Source organism: Triturus cristatus, chromosome 2_1 (assembly GCF_964204655.1).
Source record: "Triturus cristatus chromosome 2_1, aTriCri1.1, whole genome shotgun sequence".
NCBI classification, from domain to species: domain Eukaryota; kingdom Metazoa; phylum Chordata; class Amphibia; order Caudata; family Salamandridae; genus Triturus; species Triturus cristatus.
Window position 1 is genome coordinate 122006667 of NC_140581.1, and position 19548 is coordinate 122026214.

General features: G+C 49.5%; 1 protein-coding gene across 2 annotated transcripts in view; it reads left to right on the forward strand.

The window, feature by feature from the left end:
- LOC146863863 (uncharacterized) overlaps positions 1–19344 on the forward strand; it is a 355759-nt gene extending 336415 nt beyond the window's left edge. For both annotated transcript variants that reach the window (XM_085628628.1, XM_085628618.1), the window contains 2 exons: positions 11802–11892; positions 13840–19344. In XM_085628628.1, the coding sequence (XP_085484754.1) occupies positions 11802–11892; positions 13840–14056 (308 nt within the window). In that variant the 3' untranslated portion in view covers positions 14057–19344. The remainder of the gene's footprint in view (positions 1–11801; positions 11893–13839) is intronic.
- Positions 19345–19548: the final 204 nt, after the last annotated feature.

Below are 19548 nucleotides of genomic sequence, written 5' to 3' on the forward strand. Positions count from 1 at the left end.
CAGATCGCCTTGAACTCCGCCTGCAACGAAAAAGTACAACATTACAAAGTTCAACTGTACTCCCACTGCCAACACGCCGGGAAAGCGGCAGGGTGGGTGAGCGTGTTTGGAGGCGAGGTGTCCACGGCGCGTCCGGTGCGGGAAAGAGGCAGAGGAGGGGGTGGGTGATACCTATGTACCCCTCACCCCGCCTCGCGCACCGGACGTGACGCGGGACACCCGCGACCAAAGGGGGGACTCCTCCCCAGACCAAGCTCCCCCCCCAAGGAAAAGGGGGGGAGGAGAACGGAAGGAGGGGGTGGATGCCCGATGCCACTACAGGGCCGCCCTCTTGAGTCGCCCCCTGTGGTGGCCTCGGGCAGCCGCATAGCACCATCATGGCAACAGAACCCCCCCCCCCCCACAGCAAGAATGCCCGCAAATTAAACACACCACATAATATATATTTGGGAAAAAACTGCTGCAGGTTTATTACATACAACGTTATGTAATCTGGTGGGTTAGCTTACGGGCGATCCAAGGACAGGCAGCCTTCTCGCCACCTGCCCGCCTGATGAGCCTAGCAGCACCGTGGCGAACCACTTAGTACTGCACCTATTGGTGATCCTGTTCCCGGATCACCTGACCACCCTAGGTCCATTATACTCACGCTCTTCTGGGCGGAGCGTAGCTAGGCAAGCCCCCGGTTGCTCAGGCCCACAACCGCCTGAAGGACTACGGGGCGCCGACATAGAATCCGTGAACCTCCCATGAGGCTCCTGGGGTTCGGCTCTGGCACCACCGTGTGCCGTGCAGTAGTACCGTTCTGTACCCATATGCATCCAGATCGCCCTGTAACTCCGCCACAGCCCCGGAGGCGGCAAACCGTCGCCGCCGGGGCCCCCCCACCAACTGCTCTAGTCTATCCCCTGCAACCATGGTGTGCTAGTGCTTCCTCCAAGTCTAGCAGGAACAGGTCCATCCCTACCGGAGTGAGGTGTACCCCGTCCGACTCAAAGTAACCTTTGACCCTTTCATGAATCATTTTGTGTCTGATAAATCCCCGACCCCTCTGCTGAGTGAACTTCCGCATGGCGCTGTTCACCCGTTTCCTGAACCGTTCCACCGCCTCGCCAGACTTAGCACCCTGCCACACCCTCCGTGGCAGAATCTCTGACCACCAGAGCTCGCACTGACCCAGGCGTTTGCTCAGTTCCCCCAGGTTAGTCTTCATGGCATGCAGGAGCAGGGTCGTCCCCAATGCAGTCCAGTCATTACCCCCAGGTGGATCACCAAAAAATTGGGCGGGGCATCCAGCATGGCTAACAAATGCTCCAGTCTATTCATGAGGCTGCACCATCTCATCCCTGGGAACCCCAACCACTCAAACTTAGTCTGAGAGAAGCGCCGCATCCAGTTCCAGACCGATACCCAACGGGCCAACCAGGAGATGGCAGAGTGCCCCATGACCCACACACGTGACCCTGAAGAAACAAAGGACACGATTCAACTCAAAAGTTTATTACAAAACAGTAACATAGCACTACAACCAACAAACCATAAATAAGTGGCACACCACACTGCAAGATACAGTCCTAAATTAATGCAGGACCCCTCAGGAGCGGATGTATCGCTTATAACACTGCGACTCCCAGCGCCCAACTTTCATGACCTGAGCCGGTTCCAGGCCTGCTGAGAATGCCGAGGTAGCCGCCCCAATCCGGAAGGAGTGGCTAGAATATTTTTTATCCTCCCGGAGAAGGCCGGCCTTAGACAGGTAAGCACCCATTACCCTGTCTACCTGGAAGATGGTCAGGGGGACAAGGTCGGCGTGAATCAATAGGTACCCCGGTGCATCCGGGCGGAGAGCAACGAACTCCCGGATCCTGGCGACCGGGCAGTATTTGGGTTCTCCTAGTGGCAGTAGCACCACTCCTTTCCCCATTCAGTTCTGATCTGTCTTCGACCTTCTGAGGTGGATCGAGAGCTCGTCCAGCAACCGTATGTCCGCTATGCCCAGGGCGTCCCCTGACCTATCAGATTTGGACCGGGCCACTAACTCGCTGATACTGAAAGCCCCAAAGAATGCTAAGCAAAAGGAGGCAGCAAAGAGGGACGCCTCATAAGGAGAGTGTGTGACCCCACCCAGGACGTCTAGCATAGCCTGCAGGATGGGGAAGGTGATGGGGGACCTGTTGTCTGGTACCCGGGGCTCTTCCCTTGCCCACCCCTTTAATCCCGCCCTGATGGCAAAGGACTTGGTGGGGTCCTCTCTTCCTCTAAGCTTTGCGTCGTGGCTGACCGCCGCTAGGTGACCACAGACCCAGGAGTGACTCTTTCCCTGTCTCTTAGCCCACATCACGAAGGCCTGAACCTTACCCTCAATGGGTACCCCGGCTAGGCCCAAGACAGCAGCCATGTTGTTGAAGCAGGTAAAGCTCGCCAGGTACCGCTTCCTGGTGCCGGGGGCCAAGGCCCGTTGCCCCATAGCCCTTAGCTGTTTTTCAACTCCAAGATCCTCCAGAGGGTAGCGGGGAAGGGGTTCATCTCCTCTCTCGCCTGCGGCCAGGCCTCTCAAAATCGGAGCCACTGAAAACGAGAGAGAGCGTCAGCCGCAACATTCTTAACCCCCTCGATATGTCTAGCCCTAAACTCCAAGTTGCCGCGCAGGCTCCCTCTGGCAAGCTCCCTGAGCAGGCAGAGCACCAGCGGGCACTTGGCGGTCTGCCCGTTGATTGCCTGCACGACCGCCATATTGTCCGACCAGAAAAGGACCTTCCTATTGGACAAGATGGCCGGCCACAGGTAGAGGGATATGATGATAGGGAATAGCTCTAGAATTGTAATTTTTGAAGTAATGCCAAGCTTGCGCCACGCGTTGGGCCATTCCTGTGCGCACCATTGCTCGCCCAGGATTGCCCCAAATCCCTCCCTTCCCGAGGCGTCCGTGAACAAGCTGAGCTCGGGACTGTCAACCCAGGGGTCCTCCAGATGACCGTCCCATTGAAGTGCAGCAGGAAATCTCCCCACATGACCAAGTCCTTCTTCAGGCCTGCACTCAACCTGACCAAGTGGTGTTTCTTCGACACGTTACCTGTGGCCCTGGCTAATCTCCTGGCGAACACCCGCCCCACTAGGATGACTCTAGCTGCAAATTTTAGCTTGCCTAGGAGGCTTTGGATGACACCCAGGGAAGCTTTGTCTTTCCCCAGCAGTGACAGGATGTCCTGCCGCAAAGCCTGTACCTTCTCCGCAGGAAGCCTAGACACGCCCGTAACCGTGTCAAGCTCGATGCCCAAAAAGGTGAGGACCTGAGCAGGACCCTCCGTCTTACCAGGGGCTAACGGCACCCCTAGGTGTCTGGCCAGGTCCTGGAAGCATTGAAGCCCCCTGCTACACTCCTGCGTCCCCGCACCCCCAAGGAACAGGAAGTCATCCAGGTAGTGGGTCACCCCTTCAACGCTAAACCTAGCCGAGAGGGCCCACTGCAGGAATGAGCTAAAGGCTTCAAAGTAGGCACACAAGACCGCACACCCCATCAGCATGCACCACGTAGTAGAATTCACCTTGCCATTTAAACCCAAAGAGGTGCTGGCTATCAGGGTTGACCAGTAGACGGCAGAAAACGGACTCAATATCGGCCTTGGCTAGCCACGCTCCCCTGCCTGCCCTCCTGACCATGTATACTGCCATGTCAAGCGAACAGTAGGAGACAGAGCACAAACCCTCCTCAAGCTCCTTCTTCGGGACCACACCCAAGGGAGAGACAACAAAGTTCGGGAGGGGGGTGCCGGAAAGGCCCCGCCACCCTCCACAGAGCCGCTTCCTTCCTGATCTTAGCCCCTACTACTTCGGGGTGGTCCCTGGCTGACCTGAGGTTCTCTGCATCTCTGTTGACCAGGGGGCCCAGGTAGGGGATTCTGAAGCCCTCCACGAACCCCTGGACCAGTGACAGTCTGTCCTTTGCATTGGGGTATTCCCTAAGTAGTGGTAGCAAGTTGGCGGTGACCACGCGGGACGGGCCCTTGGCCAGGGGCGCACCCGGAAAGGGAACTGGGGAGTTGCAGGGGGGCCTGATCTGGGGAGGGGGGCGGGAGGGCCCAGCAAGGAGACCCCAGGCCTACTTGTCTTGTCTGCGGGCAGGGAGGCGTGTTCGCGCTTGTCGCAGGAGGTGGCAGAGTGGGGGGAACCACACTTGCTGCAGGTGTGAGAGAATCGACAAGCCTTGCCCCAGGAGCAGGACCCAGCGTTAAAAAGCCTACATGTGCCATTGAAGGCTCTCCTGGGTCCCTGCTTCTGTTCGCCGCCCTGGTCTCCTCGAAAGGGCTGTTTGAACTGCCCCTTCCTGTGCTGCCTCTGGCCCTTGCTCGACTCTCCTTTCCTCATGGTGGAGCTAGACTTATCCTCCGCCTCAACCCTGCCCTTGCCCATGTGCTGGACCCAAAGTCGCACCTCCAGCTGGTCCCACCCTAGTTCGGGACAGATAGCCATCTTCTTCCTAAACTCACAATCGTACCTGTACCAGCCCATCCCGCCGTTCGTCTCCACCTCATTGCTGATGATGCCGGCGTATTGGAACAGCCCCGGTCCCTGGTCTGGGTACCGTTCCAAGACAACAGCTGCCAGGATGGCGAAGGCCTGTCCCCACCTTTTGATATTTTTCTCAGGCCATGCTTGAAAGCGAACCTTCTTGTCCTCCTCTTTACCGCTCATTTTCCTTGTATCAACCCCTTCCGTCCCATGCATCAGTAGTGTGACGATGTCAATGAATTCCCTCCTCCAAATACCCTCTTTGGCCACCAGGGGTACCTCCCACGTTAATGAGCATCGGCCGGACATCAGGGGAGCCACCGTGACTAGCGGCGCGGGGGCAAGGAGTGCAGGGAGCGGGGCCGTGGGGAGGAGGGAGGTGCATGGCGCCAGGGACGCAGGCGAAGGGGTGGCGTTGAGAACAGGGATCGCGGGGGGAGCGCAAGGTGCTGCAGGCGGGATGGCTGGCTCAGCTCGTGTCTCGCCGCCTAACTCGCGGGAGGTCCCCCCAAGTGGGAAGGGGAGGGTGCTTGATGGCCCCGGGTTTAAGTGCGGGCCCTGGGACTCCTTTCTGCCTGCTGCTCTGCGGCAGCACTGGCCAACGGCTGCCTCCCCACAACCACCCCAAACGTTTGTGACTAAAGGGGCACCTGGTGCATGCCCCGGGGGCACTGGGCTAGCTACCCCAGCTCCACCGTTCACTGTATTGTGGTTGTTGAACACCTGGAGACCAGCTCTGACCTCTGACATGAAGTTTGTTAGCGTGTCCGTGAGCTTACCCAGGTCGTCGCGGGTGGCAAAGTTCGTGGGTGATGCTGCGATGACCAAGGGGCCCGATGGTCCGGCTGCAAGGGGCAGGGAAGTGTCGGCCAGTGGCGCAGCCACAGTCCGCACTGTGCTTGTGGTGCGGCTCCTGGCTACCAGTGGTTCAGCAGGGAAGTCCTTAACTGTGGGCCTGCGGGCTCTCTTGGATCTGGTAGGACCGTTCTCCTCGGTGGCTTCCTGACCAGTGCATGGGGCAGGCATGGCGTTGCCCAATTCGTCTGGGCTGTGTGCCATCAGCAGCTCAGATGCCCAAGCCACACCCTTGGCCCTGACCAACTCCATGACAGCCGACATTTGCGCATCTTGGGAGGATCCTGGCTGGGAATCCTCCACCTGAGACATCATCGATAAAAACCTGGGGGGATCCCTGGCTATTCATCGGAAGGATCTGCGACTGCCGGCCTGGAAAAGAAAATGAGCTGTGAGCCAAGGCCTAACTGCTGAAGACGGCTCCGCTTCCTAGTTTACCACTCCGCCGCTCGGTCCCCCACCCTCTCTCGGTACTTACTTTCTGTGGTCGATACTCTTGTCCTGACGATGGTCGTGGCGTTGCGTGGTCTTGGATGGGACTTGCTGGACCCTGTGAGGTGAGGAAGGTAGAATTGTTAAATAAGGAACCAGGAGGACTGACGGCCGCTGGCACGGTGCGTCCCTGCCTGCCCATCATGACTCTCTCCCCCTAGGAGGTGGTGACAGGTTGAGACAGGTAAACATGGCCATGTGGCGCGCAGCCCCTGGCCAGGTGGAGACACCCCCGCCGCGGTCTGCCCCTTCGTGTTCCCTGCCTAGGGCAGCTCTTACCCTTTCCCTGTGTGGTCCAGGCGGCTCCTGGTCGGGGCGAAAATTGGGAGGGGGGGCCGAGGCGTCCGCTCTACACCTGGCAAGAAGACACAGATAGGTTAGTGCCTTCCCACATGCCTTCCCACATGCCGCTGTCCCCGGGGGTTCCTGGTTCCCTGTTTTGACCCACAGGAGAAGCGCTCTCGCGGTGGATGCCCCCCATGGCTCTATTGCGTGGCACCGCAGGCAGGTGGTGACCAGACGCAAAGCGCACTCCACAAAATGCATACCCCATGCCCTCCCTCTCGACGCTGCTCCGCCCGGGCAATGGCCAAACCGCTGCCGCGGTCCCCAGGCTCCACAAATCCCCGGTGATCTACTGGTTGTTCCCACATATGGTGGAAGATCCCTGGCCTGCACATAGCGTGCACACTAGCCTGGAGCGTCCAAGGTCCTGAGGGCGTCCTAGGTTAATGCAAGGGGCGCCTTGAAGCAGGGCTGGTCTTGAAAGCTGCTGGCCCAATCATGGCTAACAGGGCAAGCTGACCCTACCCCACCTGGGGACAAAACACCCGTAACACATCACCTGGACTGACCCCCTCCCACCCGGCCCCGGCTGGGCGGGCCGAGCAAGCAAAGGGCAAAGGCCTGGCATCCCCCGTCCGCGTTCAACCGCACCTGAGGCACCAGACTTTTTATTTATTTATTTATAGGATCGCGCGATTCGACCCGATAGGGAGGAGCGCAGGACCGAGCACCACGTTTGCCCTGCTCAGGCTCGGTTGGGGTGGAGGTATGCCCGAGACACAGGGAGGTGAACGTGACCTCGGGGCACGAGCCCAGCATGGCGCGCCAAGGGAGAGGGCGCTGACCCCGATGCAAGCCCCAATCCCCATCCCAGAAGAACCCAGGGGGACAGGACGCAGGGCGTGCGTGCCCCTGCCGGGGAACGCCGTGAGCCCCGCGCGAAGCCGCCTCCCGGTGGGCAGCGCCACACACAAAGGGGGGGGGGCAAAGGGCACCAGAAGGACCGCCGCGGCAAGCAAGAAGCGACGGCCGCCGAGCAGCGCGGAGTCCGGCATGCAACGTCGCTCGGGCCGGAAATCAATTCACGCGCCGACTGCCGGGACCGAACTCACAACCCGCAATTCAAGAGTCTCACGTTCCACCACTGAGACAGCCACACAACTGCTATCGATGCCAACATTGAGCCTCCGTACCTCACTTCCCAACCGGGTGAGCTATACACAGAAACAGCGTGTATCCACATTACACACTCAGGCACAGGGAGATTAAGTGACTTGCCCAGAGTCACAGGACGTGGACACGGACCCGAGGATCGACCCTGGCTCCCAGCACCAAAGTCGACAGTCTAGCCAAGGGACCACATCCCCCTAAGCTCTGGAGGTGCGGTGGAGACAACGCTGGGCTGCTGCCGGCAAGCCCAAGCAACGGCCGCCGGGCAGCGCGGAGGGGCTCTGGCCTAGATTAAGCGTGCTACCCTGGCTCGGCACGAGCAGCAGCGCCATGACCACAACCTGGGCAGAAGCAGCCTCCGGGCGCCACCACTCCAGGGGTGGCGGGACGGAGCCAGCCGCCCACGGAGCATGGCTACAGCTTCCCGCGACACCAGCGAAGAGAACCAGGTGAGCCAGGGGCCCCCTTCACCCCGACCTCCCTCCAAACCCAGAGTCTGGCTAGCGGGCCCACTCTGCAGGCCGGTCCCCAAGTCATCACCGTGCGGGGGGGGGGGTCACGATGGAGCCGGGACCGAAGCACGACCGCCACAACCCTTCGAGCGGTGCCCGCCCTAGACCCCAAGGCAGGAGCCCTCTAGCCCCCTTGCACCCAGCAGCCAACCAGCCTGCGCTGGGCTGCCCCGCCGTGCAGCACCCCAGATGGGGTGCTCAGGCATGGGGGTGGGGGAGGAGCAACAACCACTCTGGCGTGAGCGTGTTTGGAGGCGAGGTGTCCACGGCGCGTCCGGTGCGGGAAAGAGGCAGAGGAGGGGGTGGGGGATACCTATGTACCCCTCACCCCGCCTCGCACACCAGACGTGACGTGGGACACCCGCTACCAAAGGGGGGACTCCTCCCCAGGCCAAGCTCAACCCCCCAAGGAAAAGGGGGGGGGAGAACGGAAGGAGGGGGTGGATGCCCGATGCCACAACAGGGCCGGCCTCTTGAGTGGCCCCCTGTGGTGGCCTCGGGCAGACGCATACCTACAACAAGTCCGGACTATTGGCTTTGTCAATGGCTGTTAGTTGCTTAAGATAAATAAGCAGCAACTATGACTTTTATATAATATTGAAAAAGCTTTGACTTAAAGCCCTGGTGACACCACGACAATGTTGCTGCTCCTGAGTTTCAAAAAGAGAAGAGAAATCCAGAGAAAAAATGCCAATGCGAGTAAAATCCAGATGAGCAGCCCACGAACAGAAAAAAAATAAAAAAGCAGCCAAGAAGCTGAGCTGCACTAAATGCAAGAGGCCACGATCTAGCCTTTACAACTGGACCGATATTCGGACTCACCCTGAGGCGGATACAATGTCTTTGAGTTCAATCGACTGCTCTTTATTATAAAATACTGTGCCATAAAATGTGGTCACAGAGTAGCACGAGGCCAGACAGAAAATACCATTAACAGGCAGAATGAAGGAACACAGTGCCATACCGCAGAAACTGCGTCCTAAGCCCTCTAGGGGCATACAGGGCAGGGCATCAAGTGCTGGATACTGGACAAAACCCTCACAATAACAGACTCCAGCAACAGCCTCCGGAGACCGTGGTACCGGCTCTTCCCGCCATAATTGAGTTCTTTGCTGTACGATGAAAAGTGGAATCAATTAGTCATGCCCTTAAAACGAGAAATGTGCGAAACACAAATGAAATACATTACGAGCATGCATGTGTTCCAGGCACTTGCAAGGCTGCCAGGAGACTCCGTGATAAGATACGAGAGCAGAACGACAGAGCTGCTTAACAGGAGAGCGAGTCGTTCTTAAAGTGGTCAATGACTGCATTATGTAGGACAGCAAGATTAGGACGAGGGGTCGCATTGATCTCTAGAGGGGGGTGGGGAAACGTCAGGCGCACCCACCAGCTTTATGTTTATTCTTATGTGGCGTTTAATGTTTATAGTTCACTAGCTGCAGGGTGCCTGCTGACGTAAATAAGCAGGAGGATTTTCTTAGGTGCCACTCAGTCTGAAATATATATTATTGGCCAAAAGCAAAGAAATAATTCAAAAAAAATGTAATTTACAAGGATAACTCCAATGCTTGTTGAATATTCCGACTCTTGCTTACTTTCACCAGCGACAGACGCCACGTACACATCAAGTCACGAAAGCGAGCACACACGAACCATGTTCCGAAAAGGGAGGAGGGAGATGCGAGCAGAGCATATGGTGTGCACTTTCGCAGCCACTTTGATTTTCTCAGTGGCCGCGCGGCTCACTGAGAACATCAAAGCGGCTGTGAAAGTGATCACGCAGGTGCGCCCGGCGCACATTCACTGTAGCTAGAGGCCTGAAAAGTCACTAGTTTGCACTTCCAAATCCCGCTCACCAAAAACTCTCGCCAGGGCAGCGCTAAAGCGCTGGCTCAGGCGAGACCTAAAAACTGCCAGTGCTCAGCATCGGTGAGACCTGGCCCACTTAAAGCCCTGCCCAGGGCTACACATTTACTTTTGTTCCCCCTTTTATGCATAACAAACCTTTACTATGTCCACTTTTCTTTTTCTAAGCCTTTCCTCCCAAAAAACAATTCTCTCCTGCTCCACCTTCCATAATAAGGCTTTCGTCCAAGGAAACATCTCCACCGTCTCCATCCCTTTCATCGGGTGTGTTCTATTGCCCAGAGAGAGAGAGAGAGAGATGCCCTTTCTTGCCTAAACAGAAGCAGCAGCTTGAACACAAAGTCCTTGTGCTTAATCCAGAAACCACCCTTTGATCTGAAGAAGCCCCGTCTCCCTATTCACTTCCTTGCTCTGTTAATGAATGCAGGTTGCCTCATCCTTCTCCAAACTGCCCCCAGCAGCAGCTGCGCCTGGAGAGTGGAGCCATCCTATGTAATATCTACCCCATCAGGGCATCAGCCATGTTGTTGTCTAGGCAGGGTGTGCGCTTTACCCTGAAAAATGCAATCCGTCACAGATAACAAAGCACAAGCTCCCTCAAGAAAGTCATGGTCGCTAAGTATCCTGCTATTAACACTTCCCCCTACAGCCTTGTTGTTTACCATGAAAGTCACATTCTAATTCTGCTGGCCCGTGCCCACCGGTCTCATTGACAGGGCCACGGGGAAGAATTCAAAGAATGCAAAGTTAAGGGTCCTCACTATGCTAGTATAGCACAAAACCCCCTTCCCAGGAAGCATCAGAGAGTATTTCAACCATTCGGGACTGGGGATCATCTTTTACCCACATTAACACTGCATTGTAATAATTCAGTTAAAACTGTCAAGGCAGCATATCCCACACAGCAGTGCTCAATTTGTAAAACAATTAGTGCCAGGGCCTTCCTCAGGAGGCCATCACAGCTTGTATCATCCATTGGAAAGGGACCATGATCCCGGCTCTCCAGGAAAGACCTCACTGAAACAATCAGTAAGGATGCATCTTCCCTCACTCAGTCTTCACTCTGAGACATACTGGATAGCGCACTGATGCCAGGTACCCACTCGCTGTCAGTCTTCTTGTTGCTTGATGCCCACCAAAGCTTTCATCCTGGTTAAATCATCCTGCATGATAAAATGTGTAAATAATTGCAGGTGTTCAACCCTCCTCACCCCATTCTTTTACACACCAGCATGCAAAATCCTGTCCCTTTCAACTACAACCATCACTGTATTGTCAAATCACTCTTTGGCTTTCGCAGGTTTTGAGATTTCATGAACTACTGCAATAATAAATGTTACAAATTGGTGAAGAGTCTAAAAAAGGAAAACACAATAACAGTGTTTGAATTAAATAACAATTACATTTATTTGTTGAACATCTCAATTCAATAATACTTTTATTATTCTTCATCTTCATTTTGCAAGTTTATATCTTCATGTAGTACATAACATTACTTCCAAAATTCAGTGTTGCTAGTTTAAATATTATTGATTTAGTACAGTCAAATTTCAGTAGTCACTTTCCATTCATATCATTAGCTCTTGAGGAAACTTGATTAAGTACAAAGAAAGCGTCTCCTGAATAGGGGACGTCCCCCTGGGCACAAGCGTTGATCCAATCAAAGAAAGGATGTAAAATAATGGATACACTTTGGTGTCAAACAAGAAATCAATCCAAGATGTGATTGGTAAGTTTAATCACATGAATCACGACTGTTCCATGATGTGTAACTGTCTCATGAACAAGTGGTTTATGTGAATATTCAGATGATCAAAATAAACTTTGCGAAGTCCCGATGCATTTCATGCTCTGAAACTTGATTAAGCTCTGAAGAAGCAATAGTTCACTTTAAGCTGCTAAACATGTGTTGGTTGTACAACATCAAAGACACCAGTTATTTCAATTGATATGAGCGGAAAGAGACTTTTGAAATATTAAATTGTTTGACTTACTACATCAATAACATTTAAACTCGCAACACTGAATTCTTTCCTGACTCCTAGGAATTCATGTCTTTCTCCTGGTCAGACCAGAGGTCTATGTCTAACATGACCTTTAATGTTCCAGAGACTAACTGGAAGCTAGGCATGCTGATCCTGAGCCCGCTGGCCTTCACCACCGGACTTCTTATACTCGTCCTGAACATCCACTGCAACAAGTAAGTGGGATTCTTGTTGGAAGGACAGGATTCTCCTAATATGGGGCCCAGCACCCAAAATCCTTACGCAGCCTTGCTCATTTAATTAAGCTGGGTAATGCAACACAATGGCATTTGCTTCTGTAAAAGAAAGCAAGCTGCTCTATACCATAACAATGTAAAGATGGATGCTACTAGAGAAGGGTCTACTACAAAAGAAAGGAAGGGATGTGAGTCAAAAGAATCCAGATTTGCACTTGATCTGATGGGAATTATTTGCAGACCCTGCAGGGATTCAGACCGCAGTACTTGAGCTTGTAGTAAGAGAATGTCCCTATTAAGTCCCATGTCTGATTTATATAGCACAAATGGCAGTCCCTATGGTGCTTCGGGCTTGTTAATGAATGCAGGAGGTGTCTTGACTGTATGTCTAGAACAGTTTCAGCATCCCAGTCTTGGACTTGAAAAGGGGTTTTGGAAATGGAGAGGATGCAGTCTGTTGTGACACTTATTTCATTCACAATAACAGATGCGTGGAACTCTTGGAGCCGGTTTATCATTCTTAGACTAGACTGCAGCCAATGGAATATTGCCATGTACACTGGTATTAAAATAATACTCCACATGTTGAAAACGTTGATATTTCCAGGTTACATCCAGGCATCATTCAATGTTCCATCAGCAGTTAATTTCCAGTTTTGACTCCCAACCTTGGAACCTTCAGGGGAAACCCCTAGGGGATGTGGACAATGACAATACCAACAGAAGGAAAGGGTGAGGATTGGATGAACCAAGGAGAGGAGGGAATAAAGAGATGGGAGAATGGAAGAATTAACAGTTAGACACACATGTTCAGTTATTTCTGTTTTGGGAGGCAGTAGAAGATTATGAGCTGGAGCTGAGTAGTAAAGTTACTTACAGAGGTGGTCTTGTACCAGCTAAAAGAGGTGAAGAATACACAAACTTTAATAAAAAAACTGAGGTGGGTGTGCTGCTACTCATGGACTGGAAGGCCAATGCATGGTTCTGGGCTGGACTGGCACATCAGTCCATTAGGACTAGAATGAGATAAGAACAAAGGAGTTGCCTTCAGGAAGAAGGACCCAATCACAGTCTTAACTTGCTGATGTTTACCTAGGAGTGTAGGTTCCCGATTTGGGAACTGCAGGGCTGCAAGACCTTGAAGGTCACAGCGCTGATGTTATTTTCTCAGGATGGAAGGTGCCAGATGATGTCACTTGTGCATGCAGCACTGTGCCTGACTGGGGTAATGACGAAGTGGTGTCCTATTTTTTTCATGAGGGTGTCCTGAAGTACCACTCTCCATTAATAATCATATATTCTTGATTGTATATGCATGATATTAGGTATCCTCTATAGTCAACTTCTAGATTATTAATAATCAAATATCATAAGATGAAAACTTGTTTTAACTTCATGATTTCCATCCAGATACCTAAAACCTGACTCCTTCAGTCTAAGTATTAGACCCCCGCCCCAGTGCTGTGTTCATTACTTTGTTACAACATTTACCCTCTTGGTTTTGGGTACAGAACAAATTAGTACAGAATCTTTTAACCCCTAATACATCTAGAAACATTGCACAGTAAACAAAAAAAAGTAACAAAGGCATCAACACCAAACACTTCCATTGTAATGACAAGTTTAAAAAAAGTGAAAAAGTAAGTGAAACTCATCCACCTCCTAAGAAAAATCGAAAATCTAGAAAGAATGACCAGAAAACATGTCTTTGTGAGAGTTATCTTCCCGCTACTTTTATACAGGAGTGCAGCTGAAGCAAAACGGAAAGATATATTATAATGCTGATTTTGTTTGGATATTGTTGGGAAGAATGTGATCTGTGTATAAAGCCATTCTGCTGTTGACAGTGTCAGTTTTGGAGTGATAGCAAATGGTCCATTAAGGTGTGTCTGGAGTAACTAATCTGTAATACATCTCACCTTGTAGGAAGAGGAAGACTATTTGTGCCCTAAAGAGCTATCCGCAGACCTGGCACGGGGTAAATTTGGCAGATGAGAACGCGCCACTTGCTGCGAAAGGAGGCCTGGCACAGCATGGCGGTCTAGCTTCCTGCTCACCTTCTCTGAGGCACGGGGAGATCCTGATCGAGTGGAAGGATGGGACAGTCACCCCTCTCTTCGAAAGCAGCTTCCAAACAAACTGACACCGCAGGACACATTCCGGACATTTGCAGAATATGTTCCATCTTGAGCTACAATAGGCCAATGTAAAGATACATCATGTTGGTTTTTTTTAACAATGAGATATTTGGTCAATAACTTCGTCCTTTATGACAATACAAGAATAAATTGTTCTGCCTTTGCGTTCTCACTGTGTAGAAAGATTGACCGAAGGTGCTTTTGTAGCTATAGCTAGCTACTTAGTATCTCCCACAATGTGGAAGGTTTTGTAGCAAAGTGTTTGGTTTTATATGTTTCTAATAATCCTGAATTTACAATCATATGCTATTCTAATGTACATTCATTTTCATGTTAACCAGATGTTGCCTGATGGGGCCTCGCTTCTACTTACTCATTACAATGCAATGAGTGACTCAAGACTACTGCTGTTGCTGAGAAAGCAAAGTTCTCAATCAACTTCAAGTCTCATTGGCATAAATCACAACTGTGCTGCCAGACGGAACCCCTACTACTACTGTGATCCTACAACAGACTGCATTATACTCGTACCAGAGATATGTGACTGGAATATGCCTGTGAGAAAGTGAATTATTAGTTTGGAGGGGCGGAGGGGTTTTGTAGTCCACCACAGATAATAAAGTAACTAAGGTGTTCGGGCCCGCCAAAGGTTTCAGTAAAATAAACCTGTGATCAACCCGTTAACTATGGCACAGAGCAGACAGGCCTAACTTGCAGAACCTGAGTAAAGCATTTAGAAGTACTAAAACAGTTAAAAGTTATAAAAACAACACAATAAAAAATCCACTCCTATTTATACAGACAGAGAAAATTTAATAAGCAAAATGTCATCAAACGATAAAAATTCAATCAGAGGAACAGGAGATATGATTATTTTAAAGATTTAAGTGAAAATTGTGTCCATGGTAGTCAATAGTCGCAATAGACGGGGACCTAGAGGCAGTTTGAGGATGACCGCGATGGAGTTCAGGTTGATGCACCAGGTAGATTGGCCCTCCTAGGGCCTGCTGGAAGTAGGGAAGTTCAAAAAACGTTTCCATGTCCCATTCTGAAAAGGGACATTGTTGTTTGTCTGAAGAAAAACACTTCCCCGAATGGGGAAATTTGAAATTCAGTGCAACACCGTGGAACTGCCGAATGGATACATTTTATAGTTGGTCCCCTTGATGCTCTAGAGCAAAAATTTTGGAAAAGGTCCCAAACTTCATTTAGTGACCAAACATCTACGGGAGTACACTTCCAAGGTCCCTAAGACCACAGGGGTAACACTTAAAGAGCGTGAGGGTGTCAGTCAGAGGGCAACAGAAATGCCCAGTCTAGGTCCTCTTCAGCTTTTTTATGTTCCTGGAGCCACCCCAGAAATCTTTCTGTCCTGGGTTTTCTAGTGGAAGGGGGTCCAACCTCCCCAGGTCCTTCTAACAGGTCCCAGATGCCTAGTCCAGCAGGTTCAGTTTGCCTGATATTGTTTCGCAAGTGCAGCAGTATTCTGAGGAATGCTGGGAGATGGTCCAGGCTGTAGGGTTCACAAGCCTGTAACACCCCAAGTCACTCCTAGTTACTCTCTGATCAATAACGCAGAGGTTCCCAGACCTTGACCTACCTAGTTCTGCAGCGGTTTCTGTTTGCTTTACTGCATACAAGCCCATAATGACATTTTAGGGCATTTTTAAGATGGCAAAAGTCTTCGGCTCGGGGGTTTGGGGAGTGTACTGTGGTATTGCTAGTGTCCTCCCACATGTAACACTAAAGACTGGTAGGATAAAGGTAGGGTCCTTCAGCAACCAGACATGCGACCACACAATAATTTGCCCAGCACCATTTTTGCTCCCTTTGAAGGGCACACATCTTTTCCATGTGCTTCAGACAGATTTGTCATGCAGGATTTGACACCTGAATGTCAACAAGAATGGCACAGCCGCCGCTCTGCATATTCTATTGGTCTCAGAGAAGTCATCTCTGCCCATTTAGGTCAGCTTATTATGTGCTCCTGGGAGGAATTTCACACCTCATTCAAAGTTACTTTTGCCTAATCTTGATTAGAAATCTGAATTCACCATTGAATTGGATTTTTAATAAATATTAAAAAAGTGATTTAATTCTAAATTATTTCCCCAGATAGCAGTATTAGTATTTTAATCTCCATTCTGGTTTTCTACATAGGGCAGTTTGGACTGCCACAGAGTAAATAGCTTTTTGGGCCTCATCACTGTAGGGACATGTTACCATTAATTTTCTTCTTGTCCCGCTTTTACATACCATGCACACTACCTTGTGGACAACAAAGCTTAAACAGGGGTGATTGATACTTAAAAGGAAGGTTTTGAGCTGTCAAAATAGGTTATTTTAACAAGGTGCACTGCAAGTTTAAACGGTGGCAGTCAGGCGACAATGGTAGGCTTGAAGCCATATTTATCCTTTTCATGCTAGTGGATGGCACATTAAATGCGGCAGTCCACAGGTGACATTTAACTTTCCATGGATGCAGTTTATACACCATACACTATAGGTGTACAGGACAGTTAAATGAACCAATCAAGGATTAAGCAACACAATTTAGGGGGTCACACCATATACACAAAGCACTGCACAACAGTGTCCCAGAGTGCAGAGTCTAAAAACCAGCAATCCAATTCAGCAAAAAATGGGGGTGACCAAGCAAAAAGGAGAGTTTCTCACAATGCCCACTTCCCGCATTATAGGATTAGAGTGGTTATCCTATGACTCAACAATATTTGTGATTACTTGCATCCTCCCTACCACCGTTCCTCCTGTCACACCCCCAACAGTGAGATTACAAGCCACAAATAGAGTGGAGGGACAATATTACTGTAGCACCATGGCATCCTTCTACAGTCCCCAGCCAGCCCCCTCAGCATTAAAAAGGGCCTTGTACTGAATGTGCACTCATGAATGCACGCAGTCCAATTAAGTCCCAGTCTTCTAAGATGGGTTCCAGGTTGCAAGTAGGAACGAATACTTGCCCAATTTAAGCATTGATTCAATCACTACCTATCAACTTTTTGAACAGTCTTTGCTCAACATCCTGTGATTCTGGAACCAGGTTTGAGTCCTGGTCTCAGGTCAATATCCTGTGATTCTGGGCAAATCAATTAATCTACCCGTGCCTAGAAAGTGTGTCATGAATTCTGGTGCTCATAATAAGTGCTGTTATACCCATGTGCCGTGTTCACTTTATATAAAACTGAAAAATAAAAAAGCGGTCTATAAGGCCCGTTTAAAACTTCCCTTAGAAGTTGTACCATTTCCACCACAAACTGCTGTTTGAAAAAAATGAGTGCAAATATTCTTACATCCAGTTGTTAGCATGTGCTATATTATATTTTGCACCATTGAACTATTGGCTGAATATAGTCGTACTGCAATCATTTTTGCAAATCCACGTACACTTGTCGATATCTGAACCTTTTAGAAATCCTCCAACATGTGCAGCAATGCCATGTGTGTGCTATATAAATGCCAAATGATCATAAAATGGAAAGCGCAAACAGAAGCCAGTCACATGAGAGTTTTGCACAATGCATACATTTGCCAATTTTAAATCAATGAGCACTCCTTGCATTCTCCAAACTTCATTATTATTGGCACCTACTTTGGAGGGGGCATAATTGATGATTGATCTTAACAATATATGTAATTATAGATGGGTAATAGTGAGTTACAGTTTTCAAATAGCAACGTGGTATCAGTCATAGGTGTATAGGCGCACTAAAAGATTCACACACTAGTTTCCTGTTCTCTACTTCTATGATGGTGCTGAAAGGTGTAGAGAACCATAAACTCTACAGAAGGAAGCAAAGCTAGCACAAATTATTCTTATTCCCCAGCACACGTAAATATGAAAACTTTAAAGTATATGTTTGTTAACAGCAATTACAGCAAGCCAATATGAAAACTTTAAAGTATATGTTTGTTAACAGCAATTACAGCAAGCCAAAATGTATCGAAGAATCATGAGTCACATCTTCTTCTTTTCTTTTTTATTCAAGAAGCCTTCATAAAAAACTCCACAGCCAACACGTATTTCTAAATTCCTCGTTTTGTCTTATTCCTGAAATTAGATGAATTGTGGAAAGAAGTGAAAGAAAACGTATCGGAAACAATTCAAATCGAGTCCGGTTATATCCTTAATTGTGCTAATATTTCAGGACAGTCACCTACTTGAAATGTGGTATAAATTCCAAACCACACAGGGTTCTAATATTCGACGGTGATAAGGCAAAAATTATCACAATCCTGTTCATTCGTGTTACATCAAATCCACAGTAGGCTGTAAAAATCAAAAGTAAACCACCGTGAAAACTCATAACAAGTACCCGGCTCATTTGTATCAGGAAAAATCATCAAGAACATCCTTCAATCTCTAAGTGGCCAATATTCTCTGTTATTTAAACGGGTTAAAACCAAAACTCAACCCGAAAACACGCAGAGTACTACTGTTTGGACACAAAGGTGGCTAAATGTCGCTACCACATCCGTCACAACATGCGTTCTTCAACTACTATTAATCACTCTTATATAGTCTCACTATAAACAAGGACCAAAATCCTCTACCCAGAAGTATTTACGTTATCTCACCTATCAGTATGGTTGTGAGTGTGGGTACACCGTCCTCTGAAACCAGGGAGTTACAGAGACATTTTTCACCAAGGGGTTCTCAGTAACATCAAATAGACCACCAGAGCGAAGCTCGAGTTGTCTATGATGTCACTCAGGACGCCAAGTTACTGTCTGGGAGTGTTGCGTTCTTTCCCTGCCCCTTTGTCATGTCCATGCCATTACCAACCCTCCGTCAATTCCTATCGCTCCCAAGACGTCATAGTACGCACAGAGCCTGCGCATGCGTCAGTATGGTTGCGCACGTGGTCTCAGTTAACCTCACATTACAGATGGCGAATATAGGAATTACGTGGACATTCGCAATGGTGCTTATCTGGACACGCAGAGGTCAGCGGAGGCCTGTGTTAATAATTGCTGCAGCCTACGAATAATAATGGCATTATCCACGCTACAGCAATTACGTTTTGCTGAAATGTTCTTGTTGTTTCCTTTTTCAAAGGGATTCGAGATTTCTTTGCCATGTAGAACTGGTGAAAAAAATATGGTACAGTAGTTCGTCCTCTCGTGGTATAAACTCTGCATTGATATGGATTTTTGAGGAAGCTTATACATAATGCTATAATGTACTCACTCTTTTTATTTAATGTAGGATCATGTTTATATGATAAGCTTGCTTTTTAATGAATTTAAATAAACTGTATACTGACTTCAAGTATCTACTTGTTAATGTTTTTTTGTTGATGCATTCCAATAGCGCCAGTGTACTATAACAACTTGATACAAGATGTCATATTATTGGTTTTGCCATTTCTAAACTCTGATAACAGGTGTTATTAATACCTAATGTAATGATACTCAAGTTATTGGCTAAGATGTATGAAAGGTTGAGTTAGACTTCCAATAGTAAAACTCTACTTTA